Raw genomic sequence first — 21,013 nt, forward strand, 5'->3', positions numbered from 1 at the left:
GCTCTTAGAAAGAGCACCCTACCTAAGCCCATGTTTCCACCCGATCCCTGTAACCCACCAATCCCACCTAACCTTTTTGGACACGAAGGGCAATTTATCTTGGCCAATCCACCTAACCTGCACATCTTTGGACTGTGGGAGGAAACCGGAACACCCCAGACACGGGGCGAACGTGCAGACTCCGCACAGACAGTGACCCAAGCCGGGAACCGAACCTGGGACCCTGAAGCTGTGAAGCAACTGTGCTAACCACTGTGCTGCCATGCTGCTCATGAGCTGTGCGGAGGACACCGAGAAGCTGCAAAGAGATATAGGCGGACTGAGTGGACACCAAGATGACAGATGGAATACAATGTAGGGAAGTGTGAAGTCATTCACTTTGGTCACAAGAATAGAAAAAGCAGATTAAAAAAAAAAAAGGGCATGAAACATGTAACTGTTGATTTTCAAAGAGACGTAGGTAATAATGCAGGTGCAACATGAAATTAAGAAAGCAAATGGCACATTGGCCTTTATTGCAAGGGGATTGATGTACAAGAATAAAGAAGTTTTGAGACCACATCTGAAATGTGCAGTTTTGGTCTCCACATTCAGGAAAGGATAAACTTGCATTAGAGTCAGCATTGTGAGGGTTCACTAAATTGGTCTCTGGGGTGAGAGGGTTATCCCATGTGAGAGACTGAGTAAACTAGGCCTATATACTCTGGGCTTTAGAAGGCTGGGAGGCAGTTGCATCGAAATCTACAAAATTCTGAAGCGGCTTCATAGGGTAGAAGCTGCGAGATTGTTTCCGCTGGTCAGGGAATCTAAAACACAGAGGCACGGTGTCAGAACAAGGGACCGAACATTAAAAAAAGTTGTTGTTTTTTTATAAAGAGTACCCAATTCATTTTTCCAATTAAGGGGCAATTTAGCGTGTTCAATCCACCTACCTTGCACATCTTTGGGTTGTGGGAGCGAAACCCTCGCAAACACGGGGAGAGTGTGCAAACTCCACACGGACAGTGACCCAGAGCCAGGATCGAACCTGGGACCTCGGCACCGTGAGACTGCAGCGCTACCACTGCGCCACCGTGCTGCCCAGGGACCGAACATTTAAGACCGAGGTGAGGAGCAGTTACTTCTAAGGGTAGTGAATCTTTGGAATTCTTTACTCCAAAGGCTTGTGGATGCTCCATATTTGAATCGATTTAAAACTGGGATAGACAGATCTTTGATCTCTCAGTGAATTAATGGATATGGGGAGGAGTGGGTAGGGAAATGGAGTTGAAGCCTGAGATCAGCCAAAATTGTACTGAATGGAGGAGCGGGTTCAACAGGCCATATGGTCCACTCCAGCTTCTTGCATTCTTTTATAAGCACACACTCTTCTTCATCTTAATCTCACAGTAACTTCATTGAAGCCTACTTGTGACAATAAGCGATTATTATTATTATTAATAAACCATACCCAACTTTGACTGCACCCAAACTCTCTCTTCAGATAGTCAAGCCAGCTTCTCAAGGACCCGTGGTTCATGGCCCCTCAGAGGAAGCAGAGTACTCAAGTGGGAACAGATCTTACCTATGCACCCAACTATGCAAAATCATCCACCTTCACCCACTCACAATGGCCCTCATCCACTCTATGCCAAATCATGCTGCTAATCCATCCCCAATGGCCCCTCATAACCTCCATGCCAACTCATAGCACTTCCATGCCCATTCAGTATACACTCCGTACAGAGCCAATGATAGCATGTGTTTTTAAAATGGCCATTGAAAAAAAAAGCCATTCCTAATTTTCTTTAAATAACTGGTCACTACAACCCCTAATAAACCAGACCTTTAAGGTGTCATTAGCAGAAACTATAAACACTTGACACCTCTTATGTTGTGTAAAGAAACAGTGAACTATTGACAAAATAGTTCTAAGAAAAGCAGCTGTCAATCAAGCAATGTTTCACCTTCCACGTACCTGTTTCAAGGAACTAATGGAAGTCAAGGCTCTCACCCAAGCATGCATAATGAGGCTTTATGAGAGTTATGAATGACCCACACATGCGTTCAGGCTGGATTTTCAGAATGGGACCAAGCATTATGGGGAGAAGGCAGGAGAATGGAGATGAGAAAATATCTGCCGTGATTGAATGGCAGAGCAGACTCGATAGGCCGAGTGGCCTAATTCTGCTCCTATGTCTTATGGGTGGGGGGAGCTGCACCATTTGCTCTCTGGGAAAAAAGTCACGACCAATACCAAGACAAATAAGGTCACCCTACAACATAGCAGCTCTCATTGGGAGATGTCCCGATCTCAAGAGTTACCATCAAATTTGATTGGTCAGTAGCTCTTGTAGTCCCAGCATCGCCAGAACTCAATAAAGAGCGCTGCTGGAACTGAATGGCAGCCCACAGTGATCAAAGAAAGACATCAAACCCAGGTTAAGTCTAGGGCTTTTTGGGTGAAAAGGCACCCTCCGGAGGGGGTGAGGAGTGTGGGATGGGTGGGTTTTGGAGGCGAGACAGTGTCATGTGAGAGTACCTTTAAGAAATGGGTGTTTATAAATGGGTGTGTATATAAATACCTGTATTGAGAGTACCTTTAAGAAATGGGTGTTTAGACTTCCGGTTGCGGCTATGCGGAGCTAAGCCACACGATTTGGCAGCTCCCGCTATCACGGACTTTCGGGCTCTTTAGAGGAGCCCCAACGGAAATTTTTTTGAAGACAACCCGTGGGGAAGGGAAGAGAGAGGTCCCCCTTCAACTTTTATGGACTGGACCAGAAGCGAAACGGCCAAAAAAGCGGCATTGGAGCAGCGGGAGAAGCGAGGGAAGAAAAGCAAAATGGCGGCGGCCGGGGACAAAGTGGAGTGTGGGCCGGAGCTGCAGGAGTTCAGCAAGCGCTGCTTCGAGGAGCTGCGGAAGGAGATGCTGGCGCCGATGTTGTCGGCAATTGAAGGACTAGGGATGACCCAGAAGGCCCACGAGGTAAAGATCCAGGAGGTACAGAAAAGAGTCAGTGAGAATGAGGACGAGATCTTGGGCCTGGCGGCGAGAGTGGAGGAGCACGAGGCGCTGCACAAGAGATGGGCAGGAAGACTCGAAGACCTGGAGAACAGGTCGAGGAGAAAGAACCCGCGGATCCTGGGTCTCCCTGAAGGTGTGGAGGGGGCCGATGCCGGGGCATACGCGAGCACGATGCTCGGGGCAATGATGGGTGCGGAGCCCCCTTCGAGGCCGCTGGAACTGGATGGGGCACACCTGGTGCTGGCGAGGAAGCCCAAGGCAAACGAGCCGCCAAGGGCAATGGTGGTGAGATTTCACCGTTTCACGGACAGAGAGAGGGTCCTGAAATGGGCCAAGAAGGAGCGGAGCAGCAAGTGGGACAATGCAGAGATCCGAATATACCCGGACTGGAGCACGGAGGTTGCAAAGAGGAGAGCGGGTTTCAACCGGGCCAAGGCGGTGTTGCACCGGAAAGGAGTGAGATTCGGAATGCTGCAGCCAGCGCGACTGTGGGTCACACACAAGGATCAACACCATTATTCTGAAATGCCTGCAGAGGCGTGGACCTTCATACAAACCAAAAAGTTGGACTCAAACTGAGGGTTTGTGAGGGTGGGTGGGGGTGGGTGGGGGGGGGGGGGAGAGAGGGATGTTTGATGTGTGATAGTTGTTGTACATAGGGGGCCAATCACATGCAGGAAATGTTACATGGGCTGGGGGGAAGAGAGACAAGGCCGCGCGACAGGAGCTGCGCCAGAGGGGGCGGGGCAGGCTTCGGAAAGCGCGGGGTTTTTCCCACGCTAGGGAAGAAAGGTGGGAAGAGGAATGGAGGAACGCACACTGATTGGGAGACTCCCACATGGGGATGTCAATGGGACGGCGGGGGAAATCGGGGTCAGCTGACTTACGGGAGTGATATGGGGGGAGCAAAAAAGCTAGACACGGGTCTAGCGGAGGGGGGGGGGGGTTGCTGCTGCACTGGCCGAAAGGGAATGGGAAGAGGTGGGCGGGGCGGGGGTATCCCGGCTGGGGGACTGGAGGGTGGGGTGGCGCGGACACGGGAGATGGCGAGTCGGCCGGGGGGGGGGGGGGGGGGGGGGGGGGGGGGGGGGGGGGGCTGAGAGCCCCTCCAATCCGGCTGATAACGTGGAACGCGAGGGGCCTGAAAGGGCCGATGAAGAGGGCCCGAGTGTTCGCGCACTTAAAGGGACTGAAGGCAGACGTGGTCATGCTCCAAGAGACACATCTGAAGGTGACGGACCAGGTCAGGTTAAGAAAGGGATGGGTAGGACAGATATTCCATTCAGGGCTGGACGCGAATAATAGAGGGGTGGCAATATTGGTGGGGAAGCGGGTGTCATTTGAGGCCAAGAATATCGTAGTGGATAACGGAGGGCGATATGTGATGGTGAGCAGTAAGTTGGAGGGGGGGGGGGGGGGGGGGGGGGGGGGGGGGGAGTGGACCTGTGGAGGTTTGCTAGGCCGCAGGCCAGGGAATTTTCTTTTTTCTCCCACGTGCACAAAGCCTACTCCCGGATAGATTTTTTTGTCCTGGGCAGGGCGCTCATCCCGAAAGTGGAGGGAACGGAGTATTCGGCCATAGCCGTTTCGGATCACGCCCCGCACTGGGTGGAACTGGAGCTGGGAGGGGAGAGGGACCAACGCCCGCTGTGGCAGCTGGATGTGGGACTGCTGGCAGATGAGGTGGTGTGTGGGAAGGTGAGGGGGTGCATCGAAAGGTACTTGATACCAACGACAACGGGGAGGTGCGGGTGGGGGTGGTATGGGAGGCGTTGAAGGCGATGATCAGGGGAGAGCTAATCTCCATCAGGGCTCATAGGGAGAAGACAGAGGGCATGGAAAGGGAGAGGTTAGTGGGGGAGATTTTAAGAGTGGACAGGAGATACGCAGAGGCCCCTGAGGAGAGATTACTTGGGGAAAGACGACGTCTCCAGACGGAGTTTGATCTGTTGACCACAGGGAAGGCAGAGGCACAGTGGAGGAAGGCGCAGGGGGCGACCTACGAGTATGGGGAAAAGGCGAGTCAGATGCTGGCACACCAGCTCCGTAAGAGGATGGCAGCGAGGGAAATAGTGGGAGTCAAGGATGGAAGGGGAGCCACGGTGCGGAGTGCGCCGAAAATAAACGAGGTATTCAAGGCCTTCTCTGAGGAGCTGTACAGATCCCAGCCCCCAGCAGGGGAAGAGGGGATGAGACGATTCCTCGACCAACTGAGATTCCCGAGGGTGGAGGAGCAAGAGGTGGCTGGTTTCGGGGCACCAATTGGGTTGGAGGAGCTGAGCAAGGGGTTGGGGAGCATGCAGGCGGGGAAGGCCCCGGGACCGGACGGGTTCCCGGTGGAGTTCTACAGGAAGTACGTAGACCTGTTGGCCCCGCTACTTTAATGAGGCAAGAGAGGAAGGGACCCTGGCCCCGACAATGTCGGAGGCGACGATTTCTTTGATCCTAAAGCGGGACAAGGACCCACTGCAATGTGAATCGTACAGGCCGATCTCGCTCCTCAACGTGGATGCTAACTTGCTGGCAAAAGTGCTGGCTACGAGGATCGAGGACTGTGTCCCGGAGGTGATCCACGAGGACCAGACGGGATTTGCAAAGGGCAGGCAACTAAACACCAATGTGCGGCGACTCTTAAACGTGATAATGATGCCATCGGAGGAGGGAGAGGCGGAGATAGTGGCAGCTATGGACGCGGAGAAGGCCTTTGACCGAGTAGAGTGGGAGTACCTCTGGGAAGTGCTGCGTAGGTTTGGGTTCGGGGGAGGGTTTATCAGTTGGGTTAAGCTCCTTTACAGAGCCCCGGTGGCGAGCGTAGTGACGAACCGGCGGAGGTCGGAGTACTTTCGGCTGTACCGAGGGACGAGGCAGGGGTGCCCCCTGTTGTTTGCATTGGCGATCGAACCCTTGCCCATGTCATTGAGGGAGTCTAGGAAATGGAGGGGGGTGGTCCGATGGGGAGAAGAGCATCGGGTGTCGCTTTAAGCGGATGACATGTTGCTGTATGTGGCGGATCCAATGGAGGGGATGGTGGAGGTCATGCAGACTCTAAGGGAGTTTGGGGAGTTTTCGGGCTATAAGCTCAATGTAGGGAAGAGTGAGCTTTTTGTGGTACAGGCAGGGGACCAAGAAAGGGGGATAGGGGATCTACCGCTGAGGAGGGCAGAGGGGAGCTTTCGGTACCTGGGGATCCAGATAGCCAGGAGTTGGGGGGGCCCTACATAAACTGAATCTGACGAGGTTGGTGGAGCAGATGGAGGAGGACTTCAAAAGATGGGACATGTTACTGCTCTCGCTAGCGGGTAGAGTGCAGTCGGTCAAAATGGTGGTCCTTCCGAGGTTTCTTTTTGTGTTTCAGTGCCTTCCCAGTGTGATCACCAACGCCTTTTTTTAAGAGAGTAGGTAGGAGTATTATGGCGTTTGTGTGGGCCAATAGGACCCAGAGGGTAAGGAGAGGGTTTCTGGAACGCAGTAGGGACCGAGGGTTGGCGCTGCCAAACCTAGGGAGCTACTACTGGGCAGCAAATGTGGCGATGATCCGCAAGTGGGTGATGGAGGGAGAGGGGGCGGCATGGAAGAGGGTGGAGATGGCGTCCTGTAAAGGAACGAGCCTGGGGGCGTTGGTGACGGCACCGCTGCCGCTCTCGCCGTCAAAGTATACCACGAGCCCGGTGGTGGCGGCAACGCTAAGGATCTGGGGCCAGTGGAGACGGCACAGGGGTGCAATGGGAGCCTCGGTGTGGTCCCCGATCAGGGGTAACCGCCGGTTTGTCCCGGGGAGGATGGACGGGGGGTTTCAGAGCTGGCATCGGGCGGGGATTAAAAGAATGGGGGACCTGTTCATTGACAGGACGTTTGCGAGCCTAGGGGCACTGGAGGAGAAGTTTGAGATACCCTCGGGAAATGCTTTTAGATATATGCAGGTGAGGGCGTTTGTGAGGCGACAGGTGAGGGAATTCCCGTTGCTCCCGACAAGAAATTCAAGACAGGGTAATCTCGGGTGTATGGGTCGGGGAGAGCAAGGTGTCGGCAATATACCAGGAGATGGAAGAAGAGGGGGACGCGCTGGTAGAGGAGCTGAAGGGTAAATGGGAGGAGGAGCTGGGGGAGGAGATTGAGGAGGGGTTATAGGCTGATGCCCTGGGTAGGGTTAACTCCTCCTCCTCGTGTGCCATGCTCAGCCTGATACAATTTAAGGTGGTTCACAGAGCGCACTTGACGGGGGCGAGGTTGAGTAGGTTCTTTGGGGTAGAGGACAGATGTGGAAGGTGCGCAGGGAGTCCGGCGAACCATGTCCATATGTTTTGGTCAGGCCCGGCACTGCGGGGGGTTCTGGAGAGGAGCGGCAGGAGCAATATCTCAGGTGGTGAAAGTCCGGGTCAAGCCAAGCTGGGGGGCTTGCAATATTTGGAGTAGTGGACGAGCCGGGAGTGCAGGAGGCGAAACAGGCCGGCATTCTGGCCTTTGCGTCCCTAGTAGCCCGGCGAAGGATCTTGCTAATGTGGAAGGAGGCGAAGCCCCCCCAGCCTGGAGGCCTGGATAAACGACATGGCTGGGTTCATAAAGCTGGAGAGGATTAAGTTTGCCTTAAGAGGGTCTGCGCAGGGGTTCTACAGGCGGTGGCAACCGTTCCTAGACTATCTCGCGGAGCACTAGAGGAAGGTCGGTCAGCAGCAGCAGCAACCCGGGGGTGGGGTGGATGAGCAAGAGAAAACATGAAGGATTTGGGAAACTGGCACGTGCGGGAGAGAGCCAGTGTACAAAGCTATGTAACATATCGTTTTACCATGTATATATCTTGCTTTGTGCGATTTCTTGCTATTTTGTTACGAGGGGGGGGTTATTGTTTGTAAGGGTGAAAAATTGTGTTAAAAAACTTTAATAAATATATTTTTAAAAAAAGAAATGGGTGTTTATAAATGGGTGTGTATATAAATATTTGTAGTGAGAGTACCTTTAAGTAATGGGTGTTTATTACTGCAGTGACGTCAGAGAGTGGGTGGAGCTGGGCTGTCTGTCAGCTTTTTACTTTCGTTTTAGGCTGTTTACTGAAGGGTGGGTTTTAGTTTCGTTTTCAGAGCTGGATAGCTGCAGTCACAGCCAGAAGGGGTATTACTGTCTCACTCTCTGTAGTACAAAGACTGTAAATCGATCCTTTGATGATTTAAAACTAATAACTGCTCTCAGTGGTGACATTAACCTGATGTGCTTCTGTTTAAAGTTTTTTTTTTTTAAAGTCTTCTGGATGTTAAAAGGACAGCTTACGGATTACTTAGTGTTGTATTCTTTGGGGGTTGTATTTGAATTAATGGTTGCTAAGATGTTCACTGTTTGTTTTAAAAAGGTTAACTTGAGTTAATAGAATAAATATTGTTTGCTTTAAAAAAATACTTTTCCATTTCTGCTGTACCACACCTGTAGAGTGGGCCGTGTGCTCCCCATACCACAATCTATTAAAAGTTGTGGGTCACGTGAACTCCATGATACATTTTGGGGTTCTCTAAACCCTGGCCCATAACAGAAAGGCACAAGGTGGGAGTGCCTCTGAAATGTAGAGGCACCACTAAATTATGTACCCTCCCTGCCTCTTCACCAACTTTGTTGAAGAAAAACAGCCATTCCGCTATTGCTGGCTTGCCACTACCCAGTGGAAGCAGATTGAGGGCCATAAGTGGGAACTAATTTATCATATAAATCAATAGCGCCAAGCGTAGGCAAGTTAGTTTCAGGTCAATCAGAGTTCTGACGAAGAGCTCATCATCAACCTGAAACACTAGCGGTTTCGTTCCATAGATACGGTCTGACCTGCTCAATATTTCCAGTTTTTTGATTATTTTATTTCAGATTTCCAACATCTACAGTATTTTCCTTCAGATAGTCTGGTAGCTCATCTTTCTAGTTAATAGGTACTCCTAACACTATTTATCATTTTGAATGCAATTTTATCAGGTACAATGTTATTCTAAGGAAAGTAACTTCACTGTGTAATGTGGAAAAGAAGTAAAAAATTCCTTGAAGCAATGCACGTCACTGTAACTCTGGATGAAAGAACTCCAACCCAGCTATTAAGACAGCGTTTAAGTAGTGTAGCCACATTTCAGTGTACAAAGCAGTTTCTTTATTTGGCGCTCAGCAAAACTTCAACATTACTGCCTTGCTCCCCAATTTTACAGTCAATGGCAGCATCAACGCTGCTGATTCTTGAACTAACCAAGGACCCTGACACCCACTGAACCTTTTCCTGGGCTGCAAGTTTGGGTCTTGTGTTCCAGTGTACCACTGTTTCACAATAAACAGCACTTTCTTTACAAATTATACAAACAGAGCAACTTTGAACAATAAAAATACATCCAAAATACTTTCACAGCCTCTTTCAACTTAATGCACACAAACATTTCAACACTTTCTGTAGATTGGTTTGTTTTCTTTTAGCTTTAGCTTTTTACAGTTTCCATAAATTCTGTTTTTTTCCTGAAAGCCCAGTTTCCTTCAATCTAGTTGGATTGGAGAAAAGGAGGATCACAGTACTTCCTGAGTTACAGTGACAAGGATTCAAAAGTCTTTCACTTTGCAGATAGTCCTTAGCTATGCAAGAATTTCACAGCCTAATATAAGTGAAATGAAATGAAATGAAAATCGCTTATTGTCACAAGTAGGCTTCAAATGAAGTTACTGTGAAAAGCCCCTAGTCGCCACATTCCGGCAGGCTGATACGGGAATCGAACCGTGCTGCTGGCCTGCCTTGGTCTGCTTTCAAAGCCAGCAATTTAGCCCTGTGCTAGCAGTGGATTCATAAAGAGTACAGTATGCAACAAATTAGCCAGACTCACCTAGATCAGAAACCTCTGCAATGAAAAGGAAGGGAAGAATTAATACGAGTTGACAACAGCAACACTATAAGTAATCACTCAGGCAAACTGTTAGTGTAAATGAGAGCACACACACTAAACATTCAGATCAGTAATAAAGCGGACTTCCGGGTGCGGCGATGACCAGCTGAGTCGCACGTTTCGGCAGCTCCCGGTGGAACGGACTTTTGGGCTCTTAATAAGAGCCCCAACGGCAATTTTAACGGCTAAAAGTACTGTGCGGTGAACCAGAAGGGAATCCCCCCTGGATACGGATGAAAAAAGGAGAGGAAGGTGGCCGGATTGCGGTGGATCCTTTAGGGCAGCGGCAAGGAAGGCAAGCAAAAACCAAGATGGCGTCGGAAGGTGGCAGTTTAATATGGGGCCCTGAACAACACGAGTTTTTGAAACGCTGCGTGGAAGAACTCAAAAAGGAAATGAAGAAGGAGCTGTTGGCCCCGATATTACAGGCGATCGAAGGGCTAAAGGAGGAGCAAAAGACCCAGGAGCGGGAGCTTCGGGTCGTGAAGGCAAAGGCTGCCGAGAATGAGGACGACATACAGGGCCTGGTGGTGAAGATGGAGATGCACGAGGCACACCATAAACGATGTGTGGAAAGGCTGGAGGCGCTGGAGAACAACTTGAGGAGGAACAACCTAAGGATTCTTGGTCTTCCTGAAGGTGCGGAGGGAGCGGACGTCGGGGCATATGTGAGCACGATGCTGCACTCGTTAATGGGAGCGGAGGCCCCGGCCGGTCCGCTGGAGGTGGAGGGAGCGTACCGAGTGATGGCGCGAGGACCGAGAGCAGGAGAAATTCCTAGAGCCATTGTGGTGAGATTCCTCCGTTTTAAGGAGAGAGAGATGGTCCTTAGATGGGCAAAGAAAACTCGGAGCAGTGAGTGGGAGAACGCGGTGATCCGCGTATACCAAGACTGGAGTGCGGAGGTGGCGAGAAGGAGGGCGAGCTTTAATCGGGCCAAGGCGGTGCTTCACAAAAAGAAGATAAAATTCGGAATGCTGCAACCGGCAAGACTGTGGGTCACATATCAAGGGAGGCACCACTACTTTGAGACGGCGGATGAGGCGTGGACTTTTATCGTGGAAGAAAAATTGGAATGAGCAGGTTATTAAAAAAAAGAACGTTTGAAACAAAGTGGTGGGGCGAGTATGGGGGGCGAAGAGGGGGGTAAAAAGGGGGGAAAGAGGAGTTTTATGTTATTAATCCTGCGATGTGGTAACTTTTCTCTCTTCCACAGGAGGTGATGGGGGGAGGAAAGGAGGTGGAGGAGATGGGGCGTTGGCCATTGGGGGCGGGGCCAAGGGGGAAGCGCGGGCTCGGTTCCCGCGCTATATAATCATGGCGGGAATAGGGAAGCAGGAAGGAGGGGGCGTCGCACGATGCGACCCGAGGTCACGGGGGGAAGCCGAGGTCGGCCAGAGTTTGCTGACTTCTGGGAGCAACATGGGGGGTGTAACTACGCTAGTGGGGGATCTAGCGGGGGGGGGGGGGGGGGGTGGGAGGGGGGAATTATTGGGCTGCTGCTGCTGGGGAGAGGGGGGAGCTGGCATGGGGTGGGATGGGTTGGGGGGGCACCGCCTGGGGGGGGACACAGCTGCGTGGGAACCGGGTGAGGAGCTGGAAAAAGGGGATGGCTAATCGTCAAGGGGGGGGGGGGATAAAAAGCCCCCCAACCCGGCTGATCACGTGGAACGTGAGAGGGCTGAACGGGCCGATAAAGAGGGCACGGGTACTCGCACACCTTAAGAAACTTAAGGCAGACGTGGTTATGTTACAGGAAACGCACTTGAAACTGATAGACCAGGTGAGACTACGCAAAGGTTGGGTGGGGCAGGTGTTCCATTCGGGGCTAGATGCGAAAAACAGGGGGGGTGGCTATATTAGTGGGGAAGCGGGTAATGTTTGAGGCAAAGACTATAGTGGCGGATAGCGGGGGCAGATACGTGATGGTGAGTGGCAAACTACAGGGGGAGACGGTGGTTTTGGTAAACGTATGTGCCCCGAATTGGGATGATGCCAATTTTATGAGGCGTATGCTAGGACGCATCCCGGACCTAGAGGTGGGAAAGTTGGTAATGGGGGGAGATTTCAACACGGTGTTGGAACCAGGGCTGGATAGGTCGAAGTCCAGGACTGGAAGGAGGCCGGCAGCAGCCAAGGTGCTTAAAGATTTTATGGAGCAGATGGGAGGAGTAGACCCGTGGAGATTTAGCAGACCTAGGAGTAAGGAGTTTTCGTTTTTCTCCTATGTCCACAAAGTCTATTCGCGAATAGACTTTTTTGTTTTGGGAAGGGCGTTGATCCCGAAGGTGAGGGGAACGGAGTATACGGCTATAGCCATTTCGGATCACGCTCCACATTGGGTGGACTTGGAGATAGGGGAGGAAAAAGAACGGCGTCCACCCTGGAGAATGGACATGGGACTAATGGCAGATGAGGGTGTGTGTCTAAGGGTGAGGGGGTGCATTGAAAAGTACTTGGAACTCAATGATAATGGGGAGGTCCAGGTGGGAGTGGTCTGGGAGGCGCTGAAGGCAGTGGTTAGAGGGGAGCTGATATCAATAAGGGCACATAAAGGAAAGCAGGAGAGTAGGGAACGGGAGCGGTTGCTGCAAGAACTTCTGAGGGTGGACAGGCAATATGCGGAGGCACCGGAGGAGGGACTGTACAGGGAAAGGCAAAGGCTACACGTAGAATTTGACTTGCTGACAACGGGTACTGCAGAGGCACAGTGGAGGAAGGCACAGGGTGTACAGTACGAATATGGGGAGAAGGCGAGCAGGTTGCTGGCACACCAATTGAGGAAAAGGGGAGCAGCGAGGGAAATAGGGGGAGTGAGGGATGAGGAAGGAGAGATGGAGCGGGGAGCGGAGAGAGTGAATGGAGTGTTCAAGGCATTTTATAAAAAATTATATGAAGCTCAACCCCCGGATGGGAGGGAGAGAATGATGGGCTTTCTGGACCGGCTGGAATTTCCCAAGGTGGAGGAGCAGGAAAGGGTGGGACTGGGAGCACAGATTGAAATAGAGGAAGTAGTGAAAGGAATTAGGAGCATGCAGGCGGGGAAGGCTCCGGGACCGGATGGATTCCCAGTTGAATTTTACAGGAAATATGTGGACTTGCTCGCCCCGCTACTGATGAGGACCTTTAGTGAGGCAAAGGAAAGGGGACAGCTGCCCCCGACTATGTCTGAGGCAACGATATCGCTTCTCCTAAAGAAGGAAAAGGACCCGCTGCAATGCGGGTCCTATATCCCTCCTAAATGTAGACGCTAAGATTCTGGCCAAGGTAATGGCAATGAGGATAGAGGATTGTGTCCCGAGGGTGGTCCATGAGGACCAAACTGGGTTTGTGAAGGGGAGACAGCTGAATACGAATAAACGGAGGCTGCTAGGGGTAATGATGATGCCCCCACCAGAGGGGGAAGCGGAGATAGTGGTGGCGATGGATGCCGAGAAAGCATTTGATAGAGTGGAGTGGGATTATCTGTGGGAGGTGCGGAGGAGATTTGGTTTTGGAGATGAGTATGTTGGATGGGTGCAGCTGTTGTATAGGGCCCCAGTGGCGAGTGTGGTCACGAATGGACGGGGATCTGCACACTTTCGGCTCCATAGAGGGACAAGGCAGGGATGCCCTCTGTCCCCATTATTGTTTGCACTGGCGATTGAGCCCCTGGCAATAGCATTGAGGGGTTCCAAGAAGTGGAGGGGAGTACTTAGAGGAGGAGAAGAACACCGGGTATCTCTGTATGCAGATGATTTGTTGTTATATGTAGCGGACCCGGCGGAGGGGATGCCAGAGATAATGCGGACACTTCGGGAGTTTGGAGAATTCTCAGGATATAAACTGAACATGGGGAAAAGTGAGTTGTTTGTGGTGCATCCAGGGGAGCAGAGCAGAGAAATAGAGGACTTTCCGCTGAGGAAGGTAACAAGGAACTTTCGCTACTTGGGGATCCAGATAGCCAAGAATTGGGGTACATTGCATAGGTTAAATTTAACGCGATTGGTGGAACAAATGGAGGAGGACTTCAAGAGATGGGACATGGTATCCCTGTCACTGGCAGGGAGGGTGCAGGCGGTTAAAATGGTAGTCCTCCCGAGATTCCTCTTTGTGTTTCAGTGCCTCCCGGTGGTGATCACGAAGGCTTTTTTAAAAAGGATCGAAAAGAGTATCATGAGTTTTGTGTGCGCCGGGAAGACCCCGAGAGTGAGGAAGGGATTCTTACAGTGTAGTAGGGATAGGGGGGCTGGCACTACCGAGCCTAAGTGAGTACTACTGGGCCGCCAATATCTCAATGGTGAGTAAGTGGATGGGAGAAGAGGAGGGAGCGGCGTGGAAGAGATTGGAGAGGGCGTCCTGTAGGGGGACCGAAGAAATACACCACAAGCTCGGTGGTGGTGGCAACTTTGAAAATTTGGGAACAGTGGAGACGGCATAGGGGAAAGACAGGAGCCTTGGTGGGGTCCCCGATAAGAAATAACCATAGGTTTGCCCCGGGGAGAATGGATGGGGGATATGGAATATGGCAAAGAGCAGGAGTAACGCAACTGAAAGATCTGTTTGTGGATGGGAAGTTCGCAAGTCTGGGAGCGCTGACCGAGAAATATGGGTTGCCCCAAGGGAATGCATTCCGGTATATGCAACTGAGGGCTTTTGCGAGGCAACAGGTGAGGGAATTCCCGCAGCTCCCGACGCAGGAGGTGCAGGACAGAGTGATCTCAAAGACATGGGTGGGGGACGGTAAGGTGTCAGATATATATAGGAAAATGAGGGACGAGGGGGAGATTATGGTAGATGAGCTGAAAGGGAAATGGGAAGAAGAGCTGGGGGAGGAGATTGAGGAGGGGCTGTGGGCGGATGCCCTAAGTAGGGTAAACTCATCGTCCTCGTGTGCCAGGCTAAGCCTGATTCAATTTAAGGTGTTACACAGGGCGCATATGACTGGAGCACAGCTCAGTAAACTTTTGGGGTAGAGGATAGGTGTGCGAGATGCTCGAGAAGCCCAGCGAATCATACCCACATGTTCTGGTCATGTCCGGCACTACAGGGGTTCTGGGTGGGGGTGACAAAGGTGCTTTCGAAAGTAGTGGGGGTCCAGGTCGAACCAAGCTGGGGGTTGGCTATATTTGGGGTTGCACAAGAGCCGGGAGTGCAGGAGGCGAGAGAGGCCGATGTTTTGGCCTTTGCGTCCCTAGTAGCCCGGCGCAGGATACTATTGATGTGGAAGGAAGCCAAGCCCCCGGGGGTGGAGACTTGGATAAATGACATGGCAGGGTTTATAAAGCTGGAACGGATTAAGTTCGCCCTGAGGGGATCGGCTCAAGGGTTCACCAGGCGGTGGCAACCGTTCGTCGAATACCTCACAGAAAGATAGAGGGAATGGAAAAGAAGAAGACAGCAGCAGCAGCCCGGGGGGGGGGGGGGGGGGGGGGGGGGGAAAGAGAGAGAGAAGAGAGGAACCAGAAGGACTCTCAGGGCTGTTAATATGTATGTATAATATGTATAGGTCGTTGCTATAAATAATTGTATATTGGACTGTTAAATCATATTTTTGGAGAGTGTTTATCTGAGACAAGGCAGTTGCCATTTAGTTTTAGTTTTCGTTTCTGTTATATATTATTTATTCTTTGTTTATAAAACAGGTCATTGTTATTTATACTGTTATATTATTGTGTAAAGGATACACAATGTACTGTGATGGTTGACCAAAAATTTTCAATAAAATATATATTTTTAAAAAATCAGTAATAAAGCATAGTTTCCAAATTAGTTATGAAAAGTAAGATATATTTAAAAATGGAGTGTTAATTCAAACAAAGCAGAGCATGACTGTGCATAAATGAATATTGATCTATAACTAATTTTTATCATTTACACCAGCAAGGGGCAACACAAAGTCTCCAATGAAGCTGCAAAATTTCAACTGCAATGCACACTAAATTTAAAAAGAATTCTCAGAATGCAAACATTTTTATTTTCTATTTGTTCACAAGATGTGGACATCGTTGTCAAGGCCAGCATTTATTCTCCACCTTTAAATATGCTCAAGAAAGTGGTGGCAAGTTTCTTTCCCAAAAGGGAATTAAATGACTAGTTGGGTTTTCTGGTACTTATTTTTATTGCTTTTATCATTTTAAGTTAAAAATACTCATATTATCTAGTCATATCTGAAACTATGTTCTCCTGATTATTAGTCCAAGCCACTGGGCTACTGGCAACATAGAACATAGAAAAATACAGCACAGAACAGGCCCTTCGGCACACGATGTTGTGCCGAACCTTTGTCCTAGATTAATCATAATTATTATAGAATTTACAGTGCAGAAGGAGGCCATTTGGCCCATCGAGTCTGCACCGGCTCTTGGAAAGAGCACCCTACTCAAGGTCAACACCGCCACCCTATCCTCATAACCCAGTAACCCCACCCAACACTAAGGGCAATTTTGGACACTAAGGGCAATTTATCATGGCCAATCCACCTAACCTGCACATCTTTGGACTGTGGGAGGAAACCGGAGCACCCAGAGGAAACCCACGCACACACGGGGAGGATGTAAAGACTCCGCACAGACAGTGACCCAAGCCGGAATCGAAACTGGGACCCTGGAGCTGTGAAGCAATTGTGCTATCCTAAATGCTAATGTGCTGCCCTTCAGAACAAATTAATCTACACTATATCATTCTGCCGTAATCCATGTACCTATCCAACAGCCACTTGAAGGTCCCTAATGTTTCCAACTCAACTACTTCCACAGGCAGTGCATTCCATGCCCCCACTACTCTCTGGGTAAAGAACCTACCTCTGACATCCCCCCTATATCTTCCACCATTCACCTTAAATTTATGTCCCCTTGTAATGGTTTGATCCACCCGGGGAAAAAGTCTCTGACTGTCTACTCTATCTATTCCCCTGATCATCTTATAAACCTCTATCAAGTCGCCCCTCATCCTTCTCCGCTCTAATGAGAAAAGGCCTAGCACCCTCAACCTTTCCTCGTAAGACCTACTCTCCATTCCAGGCAACATCCTGGTAAATCTCCTTTGCACCTTTTCCAAAGCTTCCACATACTTCCTAAAATGAGGCGACCAGAACTGCACACAGTACTCCAAATGTGGCCTTACCAAGGTTTTGTACAGCTGCATCATCACCTGACGGCTCTTAAATTCAATCCCCCTGTTAATGAACGCTAGCACACCATAGGCCTTCTTCACAGCTCTATCCACTCGAGTGGCAACTTTCAAAGATCTATGAACATAGATCCCAAGATCTCTCTGCTCCTCCACGACCACTATACTACAGTACCTGGTAAATTTGAAAACTGTGCATTGAAAAGGCCTAAACACCTCACTAGTTTAAGCCTGAAAGTGAAAGTCACTAAAGTCCCAGAGGACCATAGGCTGCTCTCCCCTTTTAAGAGAGAAAGATGGCTGGTGGTGATTTAACCTTAGGGTCACCACACCTCGGGTGAGGGGCAAGGTTGAGACGGTGGGGCCTTCATGGATAACCTCAGCCAGGACAGGAAAATCTCAGCCGGTACGGGAATTGAAACCGTTGGCGTCACTCTGCATCACAAACCATCCGTCCAGCCAAATGGAGTTGCAGTGCGAATTCCAGCCCAAGGTCAGTCTTACAACACATTTTGCCCTTTCATGCATGACTAGCAAATGAGAGTGTCTGAATTTAGTTCAACAGACTGTACCAATTTTGAATTTTAGCTACCAACCCCAATAAGAGTTATTGATAAACATAGGAACATAAGAATTAGGAGCAAAAGTAGGCAATTCAGCCCTTCGAGCCTGCTCCGCCATTCAAACAGATTACGGCTGATCTCTTCCTGACCTCAATAATATGAAATGAAAATCGCTTATTGTCACAAGTAGGCTTCAAATGAAGTTACTGTGAAAAGCCCCTAGTCGCCACATTCCGGCGCCTGTTTGGGGAGGCTGGTACGGGAATTGAACAGTGCTGCTGGCCTGCCTTGGTCTGCTTTCAAAGCCAGCGATTTAGCCCTGTGCAATAATCTTTATTGTCACAAGTAGGCTTACGTTAACACTGCAATGAAGTTACTGTGAAAAGCCACCGCCCTACCTGTTCCCCATATCCCTTTAACCCGTTTTTTAAAATCAGAAATATATCTATCACCCTCTTGAAACTATTTAATGATTCGGACTCCACTGCACTATGGGGCAGCGAGTTCCACAAATTCACTACCCTCTGCGAGAAGTAGTGCTTCCTCATCTCAGTTTTAAATCTACCACCTTTCAACTATATGTGACCTCTTGTTCTAGATTGCCCTACAGTGGAGAACATTTGGTCACCGTTTACTTTATCAATCCCTTTTAGTATTTTATATACCTCGATCAGATTCCCTCTCATCCTTCTAAACACCAGCGAATACAAGCCCAAACTGTTCAATTTCCCCTCATACGCCAACTCCTTCATCCCCAGAATCAATCTGGTGAACCTCCTCTGAACTGCTTCCAATGCCACCACATCCTTCCTCAAATAAGGAGACCAAAATTGGACACAATACTCCAGATGTGGTCTCACCAACACCCTATACAATTGCAACAATACTTCTCTACTTTTATACCCCAGTACTTTTGCAATAAACGGTAACATTCCATTTGCCTTTCTTATTACATTTTGTACCTGCATACAGACTTTCTGCGATTCAAGAACAAAGACACCCAGATCCCTCTGCCCAGACATATTTAGAATCTGCTTTCCATTTAGATAATAATTTCGACTATTTTTTCAACCAAAATGGATAACCTCACATTTATCCACATTAAATCCCACCTGCCAAATTTTGGCCCAATCCCCTATTGTCTATTGTCTTGTGTAAAAATATGTATCTCCTCTTCACTGCCTGCTTTCTCACCTAGTTTGACATCATCCTCAAATTTTGCTATGTTACACTCTGTCCCTGCTTGCAGATCATTTATATAGATTGTAAAGAGTTGAGGTCCGAGGCTGGAATCCCACGGCACCCCACTAGTCATAGTTCACCAGCCAGAGAAGGATCCATTTAACCCAACGCTCTGCTTTCTGTCAGTCAGCCAATCCTCAATCTATTCTATTCCCAACCCCCTGCGATCTCACCTTCTGGATCAACCTTGTCAAACGCCTTCTGGAAGTCTAGATGTACCAGATCCACAGGTTTCCCATTATCCACTTTGCTGGTTACGTAAGAACTCAAGCAAGTTTGTCAAGCATGACTTACCCTTCATAAAACCCTGCTGACAATGGTGAATGGAGCTTTGTCTTTCCAAATGTTCAGTCATCTCCTCCTTAATGATTGATACCAGAAACTTCCCTATCACAGAGGTCAAGCTAACCGGTCTATAGTTTACTACTTTTTGCCTCTCTCCTTTTTCGAATACGGACGTCACATTAGCTTTCACCCCTTCCACTGAACTCAACGCTTCGCCTACAATCTGCGCATTCATGCCGCACATGGCACGGTAGCACAGTGGTTAGCACTGTTGTTTCACAGCGCCTGGGACCCGGGTTTGATATCCGGCTTGGGTCACTGTCTGTGCGGAGTCTGTAAGTTCTCCCCGTGTCGGTGTTGGTTTCCTCCAGCTGCCCCAGTTCTCTCCCACAAGTTCCGAAAGACTTACTGTTAGGTGATTTGAACATTCTGAATTCTCCCTCAGAGTACCCGTTCAGGTTCCATAGCGCGGCGACTAGGGGATTTTCACAGTAATTTCATTGCAGTGTAAAAGTATTCGTATGTTCATAATACTTTAGATGGGGTCTAAGCGAATTGCAATAGAGTCATGTGTCAAACGCATTTGGCCAAGTGTTTCCCGGCACTCGCAGCACTGTGAAAGACCATGTTATCGAACTTGATTTTGTTGCAATCTAGGGCCTCAGCGGGGAATGCCCAAAGTTCACACATGGTTCCACTTCCAGCACGGAGAAGCTCCGCTTGCCAGAACTCCTCAGTGCAGGAGGAGATCAGGAGATCATTTAAAAATGGCACCTCAATCTCTCATCCTCGCCCGTTGCAATCCCTGGACCTCCCCAAAGCCCCTATGGGGTCCTCAGCAACCCCCCCCCCAGCGCAGATGGGCAGAGCACACTCGGGCCTGATCCCTGGCCAGCCTGGCACCTTTGCACTGCCATCATGGCATGGTGGTAGTGTCCTTGCCAGTGCCACCTGGACACCTTGGTAGTGCCAGGCTGGTACCCAGGTGACACTGCCAAGATGCCCAGGTGACACCAGCAGTGCCAGGGTGCAACCCTGCCCAGAGGGAAACCACCCATGGGCCTCCGATCCCCGAGGAAACCACTCCAAAGTCCCTTTTCCATCTGTCTCCATTTGTGGGGACCAGTACTGAACGAAGCTCGCCGAAGGTCTCCCAGGCGAATGGGTTACAACCCATCGGTAGATCAGACTAGCTGCCTCACTCTAACATGCAAATTTGCCAAATACAGATCAGATTGTGACATCTCCTGTTAGATCTCACGAGGCGTGGCGAGCCAGGTAGATCCCATTCGTTCGAACTGGGGCGCGGCCCAGCGGGTAGATTGCACTCTTTTTTAAGTCAAAACACATCATTCTCTCTTTTATTTATATGATTGACTTGTAAAAGGAAATGTAATTAAAATTACAACACAAGAAACAAATACTGTACTTACTGAGATTTTTCCAGCCATGCTTTATGTCTGGAGTGATGCTCTCCAGTTCCTTCCTGAATTCATCCCTGGCCATAGCCACCAGCTCACTGTACTGAACAACTATTTTAGCTTCTGATTGAGCTGTCTGCACCTAAGGAAAAAGCAGATATATCAGCAGAACAAACTAGGATTACCCAAATTGAGAAGCAGTGAAATATGGAAGATAGCACTGCTGGAGAATACTGGTTATGAATAATAAGATGCTGTCACCAGTGGGTTTCACCCCCACAACCCAAAGATTTTAAAAAAAATTAAAAAATTTAGAATACCCAATTAATTTTTTCCAATTAAGGGGCAATTTAGCGTGGCCAATCCACCTAGCCTGCACATCTTTTGGGTTGTGGGGGCGAAACCCACGCAAACACGGGGAGAATGTGCAAACTCCACATGGACGGTGACCCAGAGCCAGGATCGAACCTGGGACCTCGGCGCCGTGAGGCAGCAGGG

The 21,013-nt window shown here is 49.7% G+C and overlaps 1 protein-coding gene across 3 annotated transcripts in view; it reads right to left on the bottom strand.

Moving 5' to 3' along the window:
- immt (inner membrane protein, mitochondrial (mitofilin)) overlaps positions 1 to 21,013 on the bottom strand; it is a 113,797-nt gene that overhangs the window by 27,410 nt on the left and 65,374 nt on the right. For 2 of the 3 annotated variants that reach the window (XM_072497574.1, XM_072497572.1), the window contains 2 exons: positions 20,528 to 20,657; positions 9,835 to 9,849 (listed from right to left, as the gene is read on the bottom strand). In XM_072497574.1, the coding sequence (XP_072353675.1) occupies positions 9,835 to 9,849; positions 20,528 to 20,657 (145 nt within the window). The remainder of the gene's footprint in view (positions 1 to 9,834; positions 9,850 to 20,527; positions 20,658 to 21,013) is intronic. The other variant, XM_072497573.1, reaches the window with a different exon arrangement.

Source organism: Scyliorhinus torazame, chromosome 3, assembly GCF_047496885.1.
Source record: "Scyliorhinus torazame isolate Kashiwa2021f chromosome 3, sScyTor2.1, whole genome shotgun sequence".
Taxonomy (NCBI): domain Eukaryota; kingdom Metazoa; phylum Chordata; class Chondrichthyes; order Carcharhiniformes; family Scyliorhinidae; genus Scyliorhinus; species Scyliorhinus torazame.